Here is a 20,725-nt window from a genome sequence, read left to right on the forward strand (position 1 = left end):
CAGAAAGAGGAAAGACTCCATTGCAGAGATAAAGTGTGGCTCTGGCAACAGCGTGACGTCAGACACCTAAGAACTTGCAGAACTGAGAGCCAGAATTTGGGGGCTTGTTTAGCCCCCCGGTTGTGCTAATGTGTTACAGCAGCCCTAGGAAACTAACACAAGTCCTGTCCTCTCTTCCCCTGTGGCTCTGTTCCCCCAACTCCCCAGACTCTGTGCACTCCATTTACCCCTGTGCCTTCACTCTGTCCCCACTGGATGACTCCTTGTCTTCTGGCCACACACCTCGACCTCAAGTGGCAGTGCTCCTTATTCTCTCCATGATACACGCTGTGAACAGGGTCCCTGTGGAGTGTTGCTGTGTTGAAGGAATACAAAGAGTGGAAGGAGTGTTTGTTTCCAGGCATCCAGAGTACTATACTTGATCCCGTTTTCCCCACATGCAACCACGTTACGGAGATACACTTCCTCATGCGACTAAATGTGATTTTATGAACCCCACTGTGACTCTGTGAGCTTATGTCCCCACAAGTGTGTTTCATTCTGTGTGTGTTGCTGGAGGAGTGTATGTGTGTGTGTGTGTGTCTGGATGGGTGTCTGTCAATGGGGTACTGAACTGTGAGTTTGCAACGGACTGTGTGTGCGTGTATGGGATTGTGTATTTGAATGTTTGAGTGTGTAGATGTGGGGTGTGTACAGAATGTAAGCTGTCTCGTTACAGCTCTAACGCATCCCTTGGCAATTGTGGTTGCTTTGGGAAGGAGACATGGGTCAGATGTGGATTTGTTTATTTGAAATATCAAAGATTGTGTAAGTTTTAACACCTGTTCAGTAATTAGGAAATTAATGCCTATTACAAAATGCAAAAAGTGAGAACCGCGGTAACCCCTCAGTCACACAGAAATGATTTCCCTGATAACCTAGAATTTTGGCTTTGTGATCAGGCGGACAGTTTCCAACAGCTGTTACCAATGCAACGTTTCTTTTTGGGCAAATATTTCAAATACTTCTGAAGGAGAGGTAAGTTATGAACCTTACAATTATGTAAGCAATATGCATCCCTCTCTACAGAAACATACTCAGATGTTCCCACCTGTATGATTTTAAGTCTTGTATAAATACACGTACAGATACTGAGTTAAAAGTATGCATGCTGTTTTAGCGCATATCGTGTTCTGTAAGGTGATGCAGCTTTTCTCAACATTTACGTGATCTAGTAGAGAGATGTCTTAGTAAGAATGGAATGAGGACATACCTTAAAATATGCATGTATTTTATTGATGACATAGAAGTCATTTTTAAGTTTCCCATATGAAGAATGTTGTGATTTATGTTTCAGACAGATTTGTATCTATTTCTTTAAAATTTTTTTTTTATTTGAAAGAGAGTACAAGCAGGTATAGCAGAGAGGCAGAGGGAGAAGCAGACTCCCTGCTGAGCGGGGAGTCGGAGGAGGGGCTTGATCCCAGGGTTGGGAGCATGACCTGAGCTAAGGGCAGATGCTTAACTGACTGAGCCCCCAGGTGCCCCTATTTATTTCTGTGAGTAGTAGAGTGCGAGCTGTAAATTACTGCTTCAAAGGTGAAGGAAATCAAAATTTTTATAGGTACTGTACAGGAGCTCTTGCCCAAAGTTGCCCTTATACCCTTCTTTAGACAGAGTGTATGTTTTTCCTCCTGGCTTCACCAACACTCTTTATTACCACTCATTTTGTCTATCATGAGGCTAGAAGTGATGTCTCTGTATTTATTTCTATTCTACTTACCGGCTGTGATATTTGAGCAATTTTCATTATTGAACATTCAGGTTATTCTGTCAATTAACTTCTGTACATAGAAGAGTAAGGTACAACGGCAGAGGTATTGTCTCGCAGTCCTATTTAATAATTAAAATATTTCCTCCTTGGCTAACACTAATTTTTTACTTACACTATCTAAGAAAAATAGATATGCTCTTGATTATAGTGTTCAATGTATACATCCTACCATGATTCTGTCTTTTGTGGAAGGTAGACACTAGTGCATGCTTGAAAATACCGTATATTCTCCTACAGTTAGTCAAAATATTGTAAGATGTTTAACTTTTTAGAAATTATTTGCCCTTTTTTTCTACTGCTATTAGTTTGTATGTTCTATGCAAATAAGCCCATACCACTTAGTAGACAGTCCATTCTGGAGAACATAGGAATTAGCTGTCTATTCTAAAGGGGCTTTTATGTCTGTCTCCAGACTGTCTTGTTGTTCTCCAGCTTCAACATCAGCTCCTCCCTGGCTCTCTGGCCCGCTGGACGTCCTTGCAGACATCAGACTTGCCGTCTGTCACAACTGGGTTAGCCAATTCATCAACGAAATCCTTCCCTCTCTATATATATGTAGAGATAATAAACAGAGATCTATAGAAACTCAGATATTAAAAATACAAAAGGAATTACATAGAAATCTGTTCTGTTGACTCCTTGGAGAAACCGATACACAGTTTCGCAACTCTACATTTTCTTCACCCAACATCAAAGAACTGAACGTAACTCACGCTATTAATTATATACGTGTAATTTGACAAAACTGCTTTCCTAAGTGCTTTTCAAAATTGTTTTTGTATTCTCGTAAAATTTCACACACACGACAAAGTTCAATCCTAAATTTCCTTTGAAATCTTACAACTGTGGGTGTGTTCAATAGCTGAATTTATGTAGTCTTGATATGTTATAATACTAAGTCTTCTCCTGCAGGCATTTATTTGGGGTTCTTTGTAACAGCTTTATTTGCATAGGATTTCCATGGGGTGTATAATTCACCCATTTAAAATGCAAAAATGGACCGGATGGGGAGCCTGGGTGGTTCAATTGGTTAAGTGTCTGCCTTTGGCTCAGGTCGTGATTCCAGAGTCATGGGATTGAGGCCTTCCCCTGGCTCACTGCTCAGTGGGGAGTCTGCTTCTCCCTCTCCCAGCCCCTCCCCCTGCCTATTCTGTCAATTAAAGAAATATAATCTTTTTTCAAAATGTGCAAATATTAGGGTCTTACCTGATTCACACATAGGTTCAAGCAAACCATAGTCAATTTACAATAAATCACCTCTTACAGAGACTTCATTCTCTGACTTCACCATCCCCATCCTCTTACACCTGTGCCTAGGAAACCACTGATCTGCTTATGTCCCTTTTTCTCAATCTCACTGAGATACAATTAACATATAGCATATTATTTTAAGGTGCATTATGAGTTGATATATGTACATATTGAAAAACATAGTTACTATCTCAGTTACAATTTTTCACGTGTTAAGAATTTTTAAGAGCTCTTCTGTAGCAACTTTCCAATGTATTGTTAATTATATCCAGTGAACACTGTATATATACACATGATCTACTCATCTGACAATGGACAAGGAATTTTCCATTTTGGCTATTATGCATGTTTCATGTTTATTTTTCTAATATTTGTGAATCTTCTAGGTTTGTACTTGCAGCTGACTTCTAGTTACATGCCATAGTGGATGGAAAAGGTGCTTGGTAGGATTTCAGTTATAAATTTATTAAGACTTGTTTGTGGCCCAACATATACTCTATACTGGAGAATGCTCCAGGTGAATGTGAGAACGTGTTTTCTGATACTGTTGGATGCATGTGTGTGAAGTCTGTCTGCTTCCTATCATTGTCGTCTCACCTCCCCTTATTGATTTTTTCTGGATAACCTGGCCACTATTGAACGCACAGGACTGAAGTCCCTCTCTAATGAACTGTTGTCTCTTCCCCTGTTCTTATCTGTTAATAGTTGGTTTATGTGTTATGTGCTTTCATGTTGGGTGCCAAAATAATTATAAGTTGTATCCATTTGTTGAACTGACCACTTTATTACTTTTTATTTTTTTAAGGAAAAGCAAGTTATATTTATTTGAAAAATGTAAAAGATTACTATAGATCTATCAAACAAAATTAGTTTTTAAAAGTAAGTGACTTCTTTGTATCCAAATTGTAAACAAATCAACACAACAATCCAATGCACACAAAAAACTGGTTTTTGCTCACGGAGCGGAAAGCAAGAGAGAGAGATGTCTTGTCACTACAGACTCTACACGAATATACAAAACTACAGCTTTAATGTAACGTAAACAAATCGTAAGCACACGCGTTAGCTACCTTTCTCCACCTTTAAAGGACTGAATGTTTTATATTTACTAAATGCATATATACTGTATACAACTGGTAGTCACCTGTAAGTTACATTAAAAACCGTGAACCAACTAGAATGTAAGGGGTTCTTATGGGAAGATGTACATTTCAGAAAAAACCCAGGTTGAACTAAATCCACTATCATAACTATGGCCAAGGTGACCCAGACAAAGCCTATCATTTGCAGCCGTATATAAAGAAATACTGCCCAGAAATAATATCAGAAATCTTCCCGAAGGGCATTATGGTAACCTCCCTGAAAGTACAAGTCATTTATTTAGGGACTTTAAATAGCAGATAACAATGTAAATTAAGTAACATGTGAAAAAAATAGGCATTGTATAATAGCAAGATGTTAGACAACTGATACTGTGAAAAAGATTTATTACCTGCACAAGTTAGTTTTGATAAACTATAGGCTACTTGTTAAAGTAAATTGCCAAGATTTTCACTGCACCTGTATTTTTCTACACGTAGCAAAACCTGAAAGCAACAGGTCTCTCTCAAACTGCTGCCCAGGGTTTTTCCCCCCCAACCCTCAAAACACAGAAAAAGGTTTTTGGAAATAACTATTTGTTTTGAGGTACAAAACCATTTCTGCAAAATCATGTTGGTTTTGAAAGTTGTAAACACTACACGAGTTACGTAATATACTATTCCTGTCCTTCCAAATCTAAAATAGGGGAAACCCTTTTTGACATTCTGCCGAACACCACGTAATTAAAAACACTGCACAAAGTGAGCCCTTTATTTTATAATGACCTTTGCCCTGTTTTACTGCACTCTCTGGCTTACAATTTATTTATTTTGACGACGGAAGCATAGCTGTCCTGCTTTCTTTTCGATTCCATTTGCATAGAATATCTTTTTCCACGTGTACTTTAAGTCTCAGTGTGTTCTTAAAGTTGAACTGAGTCTCTTGAAGACTGTATACGGTTGGGTCTTAGATTTCTTTCCATTCAGGCAATCTGTATGCTTGGATTGGAGACTTTAGTCCCTTTATATTTCAAGCATCAATACAAGTATGGAGTTACTGTTGTCATTCTTTTGTTTTCTGGCTGTTCAGAATGATTTGTCCCTTTCTTATTCATTTGTTATCTTTGTGAACTGATGATTTTCTATAAGAGTATATTTAGATAATTTTCTCCCTATCAATTCTCTTATCTACTACATTTTTTTCATTTTGTCATTACCATGAGGCTTAAAGAAGATATCTTACAGCAGTCTATTTTAACTTCTTAACCAGCTTAATTTTGCATATTAAAACACTTTCAGGACTCCAGTAATTCTTTAAAAACGTCGATGTGCAATTGCCTCTCATTTTAGGGAAGAGTTAGCTATTCTCTGAAATCTGTAAGAATGTTTTCATTACGACCACATCAGTTCATACTCTCTAACGATTACTATGATGAAGATACATCAGTACTTTACTACACTGCCATCTCTCTCTCCTTAAAGACCAATTAGTAAAACATTTAATTTGTAATATTCGTAAGTTTTTTTAGTTCCAATAAACAGAGAATGATGTTCTGAACACCCACTTCATGATGACCTATATCAATGTTAGAACCGCAAATAGGATATCCATGTAGATTTTTTTCATATATTGTATGTTCTATTGTCCTTCATCTTCCATGGAAAATAGATATGCATGGATCCCACCTAAGGAAGAAGGGCATCTCTTATCCTTGACACAACAATCACCTACGTAGTTTCACACACCTACCAGGAATAACTGAATTTTCTGTAGAGTTGTGAGAGCAGAAACACACTGATATTCGAAGTCACAAATCTCATATAGGGTCAATGGAAACACACACACACTGAAATTACACCCATGCAAAAATCCATCCCTTCCATCTTTTGAAGCAGAATAGCACACACATTATCTAACTGACTAACTTTGTACTATTCCTCTTGATGTTATCTCTGAAGAGAGTGACTGATAAACTGCTTTGTACTGTAAATTCTGTGACATTTATTGACATTTGATGTTCAATTAAATACACTTCTACATACTTTTATCTTTCAAGTTACTTTTCTTCTCTGAACTCTCTGATGAAGAAAAAGTCTTTCTTCATTCATTAGGTCTGTACAGTACAAACCAAGACTGCATTTTTGGATACTCAGTAAGGACTGAATTGCACTTAAAGGCTTGGCCGCTTTCTTGACATGTTACTTTGGCTCTTGTATGATAAAGATGAGTTTGAGCAAGTTATGACTTCCAGCTAGAGGTTTACCACATTCTTTCCATTTGTAGTATCTTTCCTCAGTATGAACTCAGTGATGCTGAGTAAGGCTTGAGCAGTCCAAAAGCTTTACCGCATTCTTTACACTTAGAAGGTTCCTCTGCAGTACGAATTCTGTAATGCTGGAAGAGACTTGAGCACTATGAAGGGGCTTGCCAAATTTTTACACTTGTAAAATCACCTCCGCTATACATTCTGATAAGGAACGAGGGTTTAGCATTAATTAATGGCCTTGCCACCTTCTTTACACATGTATAGTTCCACACCAATATGAATTCTGATGTAGAGTTAGGGTTCAGCAATCCTTACAAATTCTCACACAGTCTTAAAATTTCTAACACTTGCTCTAGTATGAATTCTGTGATGTATAATTAGGTGGGACTGCTGGATAAAAGCCTTGCCACATTCTTTACATTTGTAAGGTTTCTCTCCAGTATGAATTCTATTATGTTGAGTAAAGCTTGATTGCTGGACAAAGGCCTTGCCACATTCTTTACATTTGTAAGGTTTCTCTCCAGTATGAATTCTGTAATGTGGAATAAGGGTTGAGCGCCAGTTAAAAGCCTTGCCACATTCTTTACATTTGTAAAGTTTCTCTCCAGTATGAATGCTGTGATGTTGAGTAAGGCTTGATTGATGGATAAAGGCCTTGCCACATTCTGCACATTTATAAGGTTTCTCTCCAGTATGGATTCTGTGATGTTGCCTTAGTTGTACATGGTAGTTAAAGGCTTTGCCACATTCTTTACACTTGTAAGATTTCTCTCCAGTATGAATTCTGTGATGCTGAGTAAGGTCTGAATGGAGGACGAAGAGCTTGCCACATTCTTTACATTTATAAGGTTTCTCTCCAGTATGAATTCTGTGATGTTGAGTAAGGTGTGAGTGCTGGACAAAGGCCTTGCCACATTCTTTACATTTGTAAGGTTTCACACCAGTATGAATTCTGTCATGTTGAGTGAAGCTTGACTGAAAGCTAAAGGCCTTGCCACACTCCTTACATTTATAAGGTTTCTCTCCAGTATGAATTCTGTGATGTTGACGAAGGACTGATTTACAGGTAAACGCCCTGCCACAGTCTGTACATTTGTAAGGTCTCTCTCCAGTATGAATTCCATGATGCCCAGTAAGGCTTGATGGACGGGTAAAGGCCTTGCCACATTCTTTACATTTGTAAGGTTTCTCTCCAGTATGAATTGTATGATGTTCAGTAAGGCCTGATTGATCGATAAAGGCCTTGCCACATTCTTTACATTTATAAGGTTTCTCTCCAGTATGGATTCTGTGATGTCGAGTAAGGTGTGCCCGCCGGACAAAGGCGTTGCCACAGTCTTTACATTTGTAAGGTTTGTCTCCAGTATGAATTCTGTGATGTTGAGTGAGGGTTGATGGAGAGCTAAAGGCCTTGCCACATTCATTACATTTATAAGGTTTTCCTCCAGTATGAATTTTGTGATGTGTATTAAGGTGTGATTGCTGGCTAAAGGCTTTGCCACAATCGTTACATTTGTAAGGTTTCTCTCCACTATGAATTCTGTTATGTTGAGTAAAGCTTGAATGATGGATAAAGGCCTTGCCACATTCTTTACATTTGTAAGGTTTCTCTCCAGCATGAATTCTCTCATGCTTGCTAAGGACTGATTTCGTCTTAAAGGCCTTGCCACATTCTTTACATTTGTAAGGTGTCTCTCCAGTATGATTTCTCTCATGGAACCTAAGGCTTGATTTGTCCTTAAAGGCTTTGCCACATTCTTCACATTTGTAAGGTGTCTCTCCAGTATGATTTCTCTCATGGATCCTCAGGCTTGATTTGTCCTTAAAGGCTTTGCTACATTCTTTACATTTGTAAGGTTTCTCTCCAGTATGAATTCTGTGATGCCTAGTAAGGCTTGATGGATACTTAAAGGCTTTCCCACATTCCTTACATTTGTAATGTTTCTCTCCACTACAGACTGTCTTATGTATATGTATTCTTGATGACTCACAAGACATGTTCCCAGGCTTATGATATCTGTATGGGTTTGTTCCTGCATGAATTCTCTGATGATCACCCACACTGGAGGACTGGTTAAAATCTCTTTCACATTCGTTACCTTTATGAGGATTCTCTCTTATATGCACAGTCTTATATATAAGGTTGGATCTTTGATCAAAGACGTCCCCACACTTAATACGTTCAAAATGGTTCTGTTGAAAATGAGACCTCAGATGTTTCTTAACATTTGAGCCTTGATGAAGTTTTTTCTCACATTCACTGCCTTGAGCAATTCTGTCTCCACTGAAAATGCACCAATAATTTTGTAGGGTTGAGTCCTCGGTGAGGGACTTCTCAAGTGGACCCCACTTAGCGGTTGTTTCTTCATTTTTGAACCTCTGAAGTGTAGAAATATTTGACTGAGAGGTCAATGCAATCCTATTTTCAACACTGTTCAAATCATTATTTTCAGCATGGACTAGGTAACTTTCCAGATTTTCCACATTTTCTTTCCATGTACATGTAGGCTTAAAGAGCTGATTGGAGCTCCTGCTTACAGACACACCCTGCTTTGCAGAAAGAGTGGACTTAAAACGGAAGGTTTTATAAAATGTTTTATATCCCTCGCCATCTTGGGCAGTGAGAATCTTATTATGGGCGGCAGTCTCAATTTGGACATATCCTTTACGATCATGATCCCAGTCTATCATTAAGTGTAACTTGTCAAGGACGCAATGTTTATATCGACCCACTGACACATTTTGAAATGAAGCTTCTTTGCATGGCTCTGGCAGGAAGCTCAGGGCACCATGTGAAGTTAACACTGAAAGATATTGAATAATAGAAATGTCAAGTCATTCCATTTCCTACTTTCAGATAAATACACTGATGACGTCAAACATACAACCATAAAATCAATCACAGAGCATCAGCAAGACAGCTGAGAAGGAATCATCAGGACTTCATTCCTCCATGGACACATAAACTTGCACACAACACCCGGACCACACAGCTGAATAGATAATTCTGTAGTATTGACATTGTGTAAAACAAATCCCTCTCCTCTCCCTCAAATAATCAGGAAAAGTACCATTATGAGTGCAAATCGGAGGAAGAAAGAAGATTTTTAAAGACTTATTTGAGAGAGAGAGAGAGAGCATGAGCAAGAGGAGGCCCAAAGGAGAGGGGCAAGTACATTCTCATCAGAGCAGGGAGCCAATCCAGGATTCAATCCCACGAACCGGAGATAGTGAGCTGAGGAGAAGTAAAAGGATTAACTAACTGAGGCATCCTGGCCAGTGGAAGAAAGGAAATTTAAACATAAAACAGAAATAAACAAAACATAATTTAGCAAAAATAGGGAAATATCAACAATAGGCAGATTTGGTTTTCAGAAAAAAACAAAAATCAAAATTAACAGACCTATCAGTAAATCAAGTAAGAATGAAAGGAGACCAACTAAAATCAGAAGCCGTGAAAGCAGACACAGTATCACTGATACCATAGAAATAAAAATAATTATGAGGTAACGATACATAATTATATGCCAAGAAACAGATACGAAAAAATATCAAAAACAAATAACCAACCAGGACTCCATCGTGAGAAATATTATTAAAAACCTCCACTGGGGACACCTGGGTAGTGCAGTCCTTAAGCGTCTGCCTTTGGCTCAGGGCGTGATCCCCGCATTCCAGGATCAAGTCCCACATCGGGCTCCTCCGCTGGGAGCCTGCTTCTTCCTCTCCCACTCCCCCTGCTGTGTTCCCTCTCTCACTGGCTGTCTGTCACATAAATAAATAAAATCTTAAAAAAAAATAAGAATAGAAAAAAAAAAATAAAAACCTCCACTGATCTACAACTACTTAGTAGAGTGAAAAGTAATTTTTAAAAAGGCCCAACAAAGAAAACTCCCGGGCCAGAAGACTTCACTGGATAATTCATACAAATATATAATGAGAAATTACTTCAAATCTCCTCAAACATTTCCGAGCAGGAAAGGGAAGGGAGCTGCTGAGAACACTCTCTGTGACACCAGCACTACCAGGTTACCGAAGCCAAAGCAGAGCTGCTACAAGGAAAGGCTGCAAGCTACCACCTGTGAGGAAGATTCCGGCAAAGTCGACAATAAAGTACAGCCAACTGAATCAAAAGCACACTCCAGCATTTTACAACATAAACAACTGAGGATTCTTCCGGGAATTCAAGGGTATTTGAACATAGGGAATACTATCAATTTGAGCCTGCATGTTAACAGAATGAGTGTCAAAAATGACACCATCAGGAGCAGCTGGGTGGCTCGGTTGGTTAAGGGTCTGACTCTTGATTTCAGCTCAGGTCATGATCTCATGGTCGAGGGATGGAGCCCACGTTGGGCTCCATGTTCAGCAGGGAACCTGAGATTCTCTCTCTCCCACAGTCCCTCCCCGTCTTTGGGAGCTCTCTCTCTAAAGGAAATAAATCCATGTTTTTACAAATAGCACAACTGAGGTGCCTGGGTGGATCAGTCAGTGAAGCATCTGCCTTCGGGATCATGACCTGAGCCAAAGGCAGACACTTCACTGGCTGAGCGGCCCAGATGCCCCTCTACTGTTTTTTTCATAACATGACACCACAGGGAAATAGAAAAAGAAGAAACTTAGCTGGAAATCACTAGGAGGAATTTTCAAAGAGAAATCAGAAATAAACAGACACCAAAATAAACAGCAACACTGAAAGCAATGCCCAGTTTTACAAAACAACAAACAAAACTGACAATGCTTTAACGACATTACCTAAGAAGAAAAGAAGACTCAAAATCCAAAATGAGAAATGGGGGGAAAAAATGAGACAACACATAACCACAGAAATACATACTGTGATAACACATTACTATGAGCAGTTATATACAAACAATTTAGATAAATTAGGAAAAAAAGGTAATTCCTAAAAAGCAGAAGTTACCAAGTTTGAAATATGAACCTGTAACTAAGAAATAGCAAGTATTCTTAGACCAATTACAAAATAAAAGTTGAATTGGGAATAAAGATCCCCACAGTATCGAAAAGCCCAAGACTACGTGCCTTCATTGGTCAGTTCGAACAAATACTTAAAAGGGCAAACAAACGTCAGAAATAGCGGAACAGAGGGAACACAACCATAATCATTCTATGAGGCCAGCATTGGTTCCAGGATAAAGACGATACTAGAACAAAAATGTTTACTTTGTCTGATGTACTTATTGTTACTCCGGCTTTCTTTGGACACCCATTTTCATCTCCTCTTTTTCAATTCGCAGGTGTCTTTCATTTAAAATTAGACTTTTGTGATCTGTGTACCTCAGTCGGTTCAGCATCTAACTCTGGCTCAGGTCGTGATCTTGGGATCCTGGGATGGAGCCCTGAATCAGGCTCCCCACCTCTCATGGAGTCTGGTTGTCGCTCCCCCTCAGACCCTCACTCGGCGTATGCTCTCTCTTTCGCTCACTCTCAAACAAATAAAATAAAAAATAAAGTAAAAATGAGGCTTTGGTTTGCAGCATATAGATGGGTCTGGTTTTTTTTAAATGCATTCAGACACCTTATATGTCTTGACTGAATGAAAATGTACTATACAGTCCAAAGTAACTATTCAGAGATACGTGTTTATTGCCATTATTCTTGTTTTGTCACTGTTTCTGGAGATTTTCTCTGTTTGTTTTTTTTTTTTTAAGATTTTATTTATTTATTTGACGGAGAGACAGCCAGTGAGAGAGGGAACACAACCAGGGGGAGTGGGAAAGGAAGAAGCAGGGCCCCAGCTGAGGAGCCTGACATGGGGCTCGATCCCACAATGCCGGGATCACGCCCTGAGCCAAAGGCAGACGCCCAACGACTGAGGCACCCAGGCGCCCCTCTGCTGCTTTCTTCTCTGTTATCACTTTTGCTGTCTGACCTGCACTCAAGATTCGGCTTTGCCATTTCTTGCAGGGCTGGTTCATTGGTCAGGTTAATTCCACCCTTCCACGGTGAATTCCATCAGCCACTCTTCTGCGGCAACTTTTTCTTTTCCTTCGTCTTCCTGCCATGTCTAACATATTCTTGGAACTAGCTCTCTCGTTGACAAGCAGTGCAGGGACAATCTGCTTGTGGTTGCAAGGCTAGATTTCTTACCTTGGACTCCAGTCAATGCACAGCCTTCAAAAATATCAAGTGTTCCCTCTACCTTACTTGTTCCCACTGTTTCATGGTACAGGCGCTCTTCTGTGTTTAACTCAGGCTTCACCTAAAATCTGACTTTGCCTAATAGGAGCACGGAAATAAAAATCCATTGTTCTTACCAGTATTCCCCACAGAAACCCCTTAGAAGACATAATGAGCATGTGGCTATTATCACATACACTTTAATGGTGAGAGAGGAGAGAGAGCCCACTGCAGGGGAAACATCTTAAGAAGCTCTCAGAGAAATGACTCTTCTTCACGTGTCTTCTGGAGGCTCAGCCTGTGACGACTGCAATATTCACTTCTGAATCCTGGGTTCCTCCTGGGAACGCTCAGCTCTCTCCCATGTCCTCTTCTTTCTCTAGCATTGTGTTACAGATAAATTCACTTTGCAAAGTTTATATCTTACTATGAACACATAGGATTCCCGTGATGTGCAGAGTTGGTTAGCTTTCATTTACATGCAACTTCTTTTTTATTTTTAGAATTTTTTTTTTAAGATTTTATTTATTTATTTGACAGAGACAGAGACAGCCAGCGAGAGAGGGAACACAAGCAGGGGGAATGGGAGAGGAAGAAGCAGGCTCATAGTGGAGGAGCCTGATGTGGGGCTCGATCCCATAACGCCAGGACCACGCCCTGAGCTGAAGGCAGACGCTTAACCGCTGTGCCACCCAGGCGCCCCTACATGCAACTTCTTAAAAAGTAGTTTAAGTGATACATGTTTAGGCATATCTGTAGTTTTCTTTCTTTTCTATTAAACTACACCTGACATTCAATGTTACATTAGTAACAGGTGTACCACATAGTCATTTGACTACTCTCTAGGTTCTCCTATGTTCGCCCCAAGTGTAGCTACCTGCTCTCACCCTAGGACCTTATTACAACACCACTGACCATTTTTGCTATGCTGTACCCACTATCCCTATGACGTATGAATTCCCTAACTGGAAGGCTGTACTTCCCATTTCCCCTTTACCCGTCTTGCCCATCCTCCTCCCCATTCCACTCTCGAAAACAGCAGCTGCTTGTTTGTATTTATGGGTCTATTTTGCTTTTTGGTTGTTCTTCCCTGCAATTTGAGACAATGGGAATAGACCTAGAAAAGGTATTGTGCTAAGTGAGAGAAGTTGGACAGAGAAAGTCATATATAGTATAAGGTCACTTTTAGGTACAAGCTAAAAAACAAAATATATGAACAAACAAAAGCACAAAAAGGCCCATAAATACCTTTTTTTTTTTTTTTTTTACTAAGGTCCATGGATAGTCCCAAGAATGCAAAAAATTCCAAGATTCCACACATTCTGTACTATCGCAAGTTGGCCTGTAACAACCTTGCGATGCTGCTTGGGGACAGAGGACTCCCCGGTCACAGTCCGCAGGACCTCGTGGCTCATGACACAACAAACACCATGAGCTTCTTCGTCACACTGACGTCACGTGCCTGCTGCGCAGCCCAAATCCTACACGTAGATGCCGCACATGCGGTCAGTCTGTATCACAGCTTTGTGACCCTGTGCGTACGAAACCCAGTGTCTTAAAGGATCGTCTAGCCTATCTACCTGAACTGTGCCACGGAAGGAGAGATCTCTACTTCCCTATATGATAAAACAATCTGTGCTCTATCCATGGGCACTATCACTATATTCCAAAGCGTTCTTATACACAAACTTCAATGGAAAGACAAGAAGAAACGTTTAGTGTGTCCATCCATAAAACGTGGAGAAACATAAATCCATAGAGAATCCTCTCCCAACCTTATTCACGAGACAGTTTAACCCCGGCTTGGCTCCCACCTCATTTTCCCATGTGTACAACACTTCGTCAAATATTCCTTAATCTGACCCAGGATCTGGGAGAAAACCTATTTGATTTATATCATGAAACACTGTTACAGACTATGATCCCCAGGATGCAATAGACAAGAATCCCGTGAGCTGTAACAGTCACTTGTGAAGGTCCCCATACCTCTTGTATTTGAACAGATAAAAAAAATTCCAAATATCCATGAGAATCTCCCTTCAATTACTGTTGTGAGCTTTCGAAGGGAGAGGGATGAAGAAACAATGGAGCAAAAGCATACAGCTTACATGCATCTGAAAAGATGAGAGGATTTTACATATCTCACCAGGAAGAGTAAGCCCTGCACGTAGTGGAATCACGGCCCATTACAGTAAAAGGGCTGAGGACTGGGAAACACATAAGAATTGGCGCGGGGTGTTCAGGAAGTGTCAACGGGGAATAGTAACAACAGCCATGTAGACATAAAAGATGCAGGAGGTTTAGTCAAATGAAACCGAAGTGTCACAATAACAAAAGTACTTTGGGTGGCTCTGAACTTAGGTGAAGACCTGGAGGAAATGTTGATCGTATGAATAGACATGATCTACTGCTTGTGCCTCCACTGGATGGATATCAAGGAACCGCAGGTGTAGATCAGGGGCTCACAACATGATTTCAGGGAAAAATAACAATGCTGGAGAGAGCAAATGTATAATTTTCCTCTGAGATCCACAATACTATCCCTAATAGGATTCCCTTCAGGATGTTCTGCTGCTCATTCGGCACTGACATACAGAGGAAGATGAGAAGCTCGTGGATTTGGAAGCTTTGCCTTGAGCTCCTTCTAAGCAGCGTACATATGGCTAATCTTAACGGTCTAGAAGACACCCAAGACCCACACTGCACTACAATGGACACACCCCTGGTCACTCTGTAAAGATACCAAAGAAGTCGACACCCAAAATCATGACAGAAATCTCGTCACCCAAAAGCCGTCACTCTTGGTGGGACTCCTTAGGAGACCATGACGAATGTGTTGACCATACTCATGCTTGGCAGTAAAATCTATAGAATGTAACCTAAGCCCAGGGAAGTAAAGGGAGAGAGATCATGGTAAAAACAGCCATCAGTTTGCCAAGATTCCAGCTACACTCAATGATAACTACATTACCGCTACTGCCAAGCCCTGAGAAGGCATTCCGCTGTGGGAATACGGGCATCATCATTCACTGAGCAGCTGGATGGCTCAGTCGGTAGTCCATGCGACTCCTGAGCTCAAAGTTTTAAGGTTAAACCCCATGTTGATTACAGAGATTACTTAAAAATAAAATCTTAAACAAGAGAAAACCTCAGTCACTACACAAACCAAAGAAGACGTTGTTTAATACATTTCTGAGCAAAACTGAAAGTGAATTAATGATGTTATTAGAAAAACAGAAAGGAGTGTATTTCTGTGGTCTTGGTATAAGAGACTATTTCTAAAAATGGTAAAAACCACAAACCATGGGATGTCTGGGTGGCTCAGTCGGTTAAATGTCTACCTTCAGCTCAGGTCAGGATCCTAGGAGCTGGGATCGAGTCCCGAACGGGGATTCTCGCTCTTCGGGGAGCCTGCTTCTCCCTCTGCATGCTGCTGCCCCTGCTTCCCCCACCCCCGATAAATAAATAAAATATTTTTAAAAAGGAAAGTAACCATTTATTTAGAGAAAGAGGATGTGAGAGTATAGCAGGGGAGAGCCAGAGGGAGAGAGAAACAGAGAAGCGCCACCAGACTCCACTGAGCCGGAGCCCAACGTGGGGCTCCATTCCAACACCCTGAGATCCTGACCTGAGTCAAAATGAAGACATGGATGCTTCACTGACTAAGCCACCACGCACAGCTCTCTTACTTTAATGTAAATGATTCCCTGAAGACTTACTTCACCCTGATTTCTATCACTATTATATGACGACCACAAATGGAATCTCCACGTGGACTTTCCTCACACACCCTACACCACTGCCTCCTTCATCTTCTACGCGAAGTGGCAGGAATGAATTCCCCAGCATACAAGAGCCCCTCGTGTCTCTGAGACAACAAGGATCACATCACTTTGCAGGCATACGAGTAATAAATGCACAGTATGACATCATTTAAGAGTCGAACAGTATTTTCCCTAAGAGTAAAATATCTCAAATAGGGTCAAAAGAAAAAGAGAGAGTAATATCCCTTCCCAGACATCCATCCTCCCTCGATCCTTTAGGCATATTAACAAATGCAGCTGACAAAGGAAGAACATGGTTTTGAGCAGCCTGGGTCCACTTATACATACTTTTTTATTTTTTTATTTTTTGGATACATACTATACAGTATTGTAAAAATATTTTCTGTTCATTATGATTTCCTTAATATTGACTCTTCTGAAGCTTACTTTATTATAACAACACTTACACAAACACAGACAACATACTAAGTCTGGGATATTAACTGTTTATATTTTAGGTAAGCCTTCCTCTCAACAATAGGCTATTTCCATGGAAAGTAGGTATGGTTTTACTTTTGGGGACCCAAAAGTGAAAAGCAGATTGTCAATCGTGGAAGCGTTGACACCCCTAACGTCTGCATTGTCGAAACTAAAATGTAATTAACTGTTTGAACTTCGGATTTTTCTCCATAATAAATACCCTAATTTAGGATCATGTCTGCAAAAGGAGATGGACTTAATGCTTTCTGCTGTGAATGCTCTGATGTTACAGAAATTTCATTCCATTGCACAGTTTGCAACTGCTCATATCTGTAATATTTTTATCCTTCACGAAGACATTTTTTTGAAGTATATGTTAAAAATATAGGATTGTCATCAATCATTACATTTCTGGCATTTCTATCCAGTACGCTTTCTCTGAAGCTGAGGAAGAATGTGTTCATGGGAAGACTTGGCCAACCTTCTTGCCACGTGTACAGCATCTCCACAGGAGTATTATCTCATGTTGAAGAGTTCTGAGTATGAAATAATGGCTTTGCCACATTTTCGGCAGTTGTAGGGTTTCTGTCATGCTGCACTCTCTGTCATGTTTAGAACGTTCTAGTTCTGCTTAAAGGCTTTGCCACATTTTTTGCTGTTTTTACATTTCTCAGCCTTCTCACCACTATGTACTACCTTATGTTGATAAGTTTTGAGTGACAGTCAAAGGCTTTGCCACATTGTTTACGTTCGTAAGATTTCCTTCCAATATGAAATCTCTGCTGTTGACCGAGTTGTGAAGACGAGTCCAGATGTTTACCAGACTTTCTACATTTAGACGTCTTCTCCCCAGTGAGGATACCATGGCAGTGTGTATGCTAAGACTCGAGCTTGCATCGAAGACAGTCCCCCATGCATTACTAAGTTACTATGATACACTAGTTCTCTGGAAACTGAGTTCCCTGAGGCTTATTACAATTTGACCCTTGATTCATGCTTCAGAGATTCATTTCATTAAAACATTCTGTCTCCATTATAAACACCTCAGTAATTCTGGAAGCTAGAAGGGCCCTTAGAGAGGACTCCAAGAGCACAACACATAAAAAAAAAAAAAAAAAAAACATGCTCCACGTTATGCATTATGTATAACTATTGAACAGTGATGACTGCATAAAGAACCCCCCATGTTTATCAAAATCAGAGACACTGGAAAAGGATAGATGTTATGTTGGTTGAAGAATAATGAACCTCCTGACAAGGACTTTTCAAATCAATCACATTTGGAATTGTTACCTTCTTTTTTCAATGTCTCACTTTCAGAGATGTTCCTGTGCATGACTGATCCAAACTTACATTTAAAATGGTTTCAGTGACTATTTTCAGCATGGACTAGTGGGCGTTTCTAGAATTTACAAATGCTCTTTTAAGAGTATATGAACCTATAAAAATTGGTCTGGTTCCTTGAGTTCAAAGACATTCTTCTGCAAATATAACTGACTTAGGAATGCCCCCCCAGAATGTTTTTACCCTTGACCTCTTCCAGTAGGAGGGATTTCATTATGGGTAATTGTCCCAGTTTGGTTTGATCCGACATAAAACCCGTCTTGCCCTTCCCTCCCCCGAACACATTCCCAGTCAGTCGTAACTAAAAATACTCAGGGCTCAGGGCCACAGCTTCTGTACTTTCCATATCACAATCTTCTTTGCCTGTCTTTGCTAACAGGCCTAGAGTATTACGGAAACACACAACTAAGAGATACAAAATAAGTTACCCCACTCACTATGCTCACATGCATATACGTTAAAGTGCTAACATGCCCCATTAATAACTACCCTAGGGCATCAGCAAATGAGGAACTGGAAGCACTTGGCCTTTGCTCTTCCACGGAGACAAATATGGACCAAATTACCTTTGAGAGTGCTCCAGAAGCTAGCTGGGAGAACCCAACACACCCAACAAGTACCAATGAAGGAGAGCCACACCAAAGAGACAAGGGAAGGCTTTGACACTTGCCCATGGCAGCTGCTCACCCTCCCTGACACTCCATGGTCACACTGTGAGAAAACTCCTACAAAGGACTGACCTGTGTGTTCAATGATCTGACCTCTCTGCAGTTGCCTGAGGAACGGACGGCACTTCTGTCATGCACGACATGGAAAAAAGAGGGAAGGAGCGCGCCCTCTGGAAGCACTGTGGTAGCTGCTCAGACCAAACGGAGTATTTGTTCAGACACAGAAAGATAACAGAGCTGAAGGGAAATAGAGGAAGGTATCATGGGCTGTAAAGTAACTGCACTTTTGTGACCTGGGAAATTACAAGAATCTTGACACAACAAATACCCAGAATATGTGTGACACGCACCATAATTACTACGATCTGTGTGCTTTAAAACAGAGCAAGTCCAGAAACCTGGGCCCAGAGGCTTTTTTTTTTAATCCCAAAATATCAACAAAAGATCACAACTCTACAGAATAAACAGAAAAATGTGTTCCAATCACAAGAACAAATTAAATCCCACAAAGGGACCCTCAATCAATGAAGAACTCTGCATTGCATGACAAAGACGGAAGCATCATAAAGCTGTGCATGGAGACAGGAAGAGACAACAGATAGGGAACTAGATGGTACCAGCAAACTGGGCACGACCAAAATGTAACCCAAAGAGACAAAGTATATCAACCAACCACCCAGGAATCGGGAGCTGAAGAATACAATCACTGAATTTAAAAACACACCAATGGGTCACCCACAGACTTGCTCAAGCAGAAGAAAGAATCCGACAAGCTAAAAACCCCTTGTTTTAAACTGCTAACTAAGAAGACCAAGGAAAAATGGGGGAAAGGACACGGACTGGGGACTCAGGAGACACCTAAGTGGACTGATATGTACATTAAGGGGACCCCCATAAGTAGAGGAGACTGAAACGGGGCAGAGCGTTGACACGAAGAACTAAAGGCTTTTACTTCACACCTATGTGCAAAGATGGACCAATTCAACAATCTCAGGAATTCACAGTAGGATCAATGTCAAGACCTGAACACAGTGACACATTATACATAATCTATCAATAATCACAGGTGAGGGGTACCTGGGTGGCTCAGTTGGTTCAGTGCCTGCCTTCGGCTCAGGTCATGATCCCAGGGTCCTGGGATGGAGCTCCACATAATGCTCCCTGCTCACCACTGCCCCTGCTTGTGTGTCTGCTCCCTCTCCCTTGCCGACCACTGCCTTGCTTGTGTGTCTGCTCGCCCTCTCTCTCTTGCTTGCTCTCTCTCCATCATATAAAGAAATAAAACCTTAGGGGCGCCTGGGTGGCACAGCGGTTAAGCATCTGCCTTTGGCTCAGGGCGTGATCCCGGCGTTATGGGATCGAGCCCCACATCAGGCTCTTCAGCTATGAGCCTGCTTCTTCCTCTCCCACTCCCCCTGCTTGTGTTCCCTCTCTCGCTGGCTGTCTCTATCTCTGTCGAATAAATAAATAAAATATTTAAAAAAAAAAAAAAGAAATAAAACCTTAAAAAATCACATGTGACAAGAGAATTTTGAAAAAGCCTGACAAGAGCAACTCCTCTTCTGCAGGAGAGCCCCTGTAAGATGATTACTGCAGTTCTCAGCAGACCCTATAGGAAGAAGGGAATGGGATCGTGTATTCGAGTACAGAAAGATTCAACAGTCTACACCAAGAGTCATCTACCTGGCATAATATACTGTTTTCCACGAAGGTGGAAATGAAAACTATGCCTAGTAAAAGACCCTTCAAGTTACTAGTAAACCTGTCCTACAAGAAATGTGAAAGGAAGTCTTTTGGGTTGAAAACCAAGGATTCTAAAGGGTAACTGGAACCACAGGACAACATAAAACTCCTGATCACATCGGTATGTACACAATTCTAGAAACCTGCAGTGCTGTAATGAGGTAGTCCAATCACT

The 20,725-nt window shown here is 40.6% G+C and overlaps 1 protein-coding gene across 14 annotated transcripts in view; it reads right to left on the reverse strand.

Annotated features, from left to right (window-relative positions):
- LOC113250190 (zinc finger protein 345-like) overlaps nucleotides 1-20,725 on the reverse strand; it is a 144,570-nt gene that overhangs the window by 44,412 nt on the left and 79,433 nt on the right. For 2 of the 14 annotated variants that reach the window (XM_057313971.1, XM_057313972.1), the window contains one exon: nucleotides 6,122-9,214. The exons of the other annotated variants lie outside the window; for them this stretch is intronic. In XM_057313971.1, the coding sequence (XP_057169954.1) occupies nucleotides 6,732-9,214 (2,483 nt within the window). In that variant the 3' untranslated portion in view covers nucleotides 6,122-6,731. Of the gene's footprint in view, nucleotides 1-6,121; nucleotides 9,215-20,725 lie in introns of those variants that run through there. 14 annotated transcript variants of the gene reach the window in all.

This window comes from Ursus arctos, unplaced genomic scaffold (assembly GCF_023065955.2).
Source record: "Ursus arctos isolate Adak ecotype North America unplaced genomic scaffold, UrsArc2.0 scaffold_19, whole genome shotgun sequence".
Lineage (NCBI taxonomy): Eukaryota > Metazoa > Chordata > Mammalia > Carnivora > Ursidae > Ursus > Ursus arctos.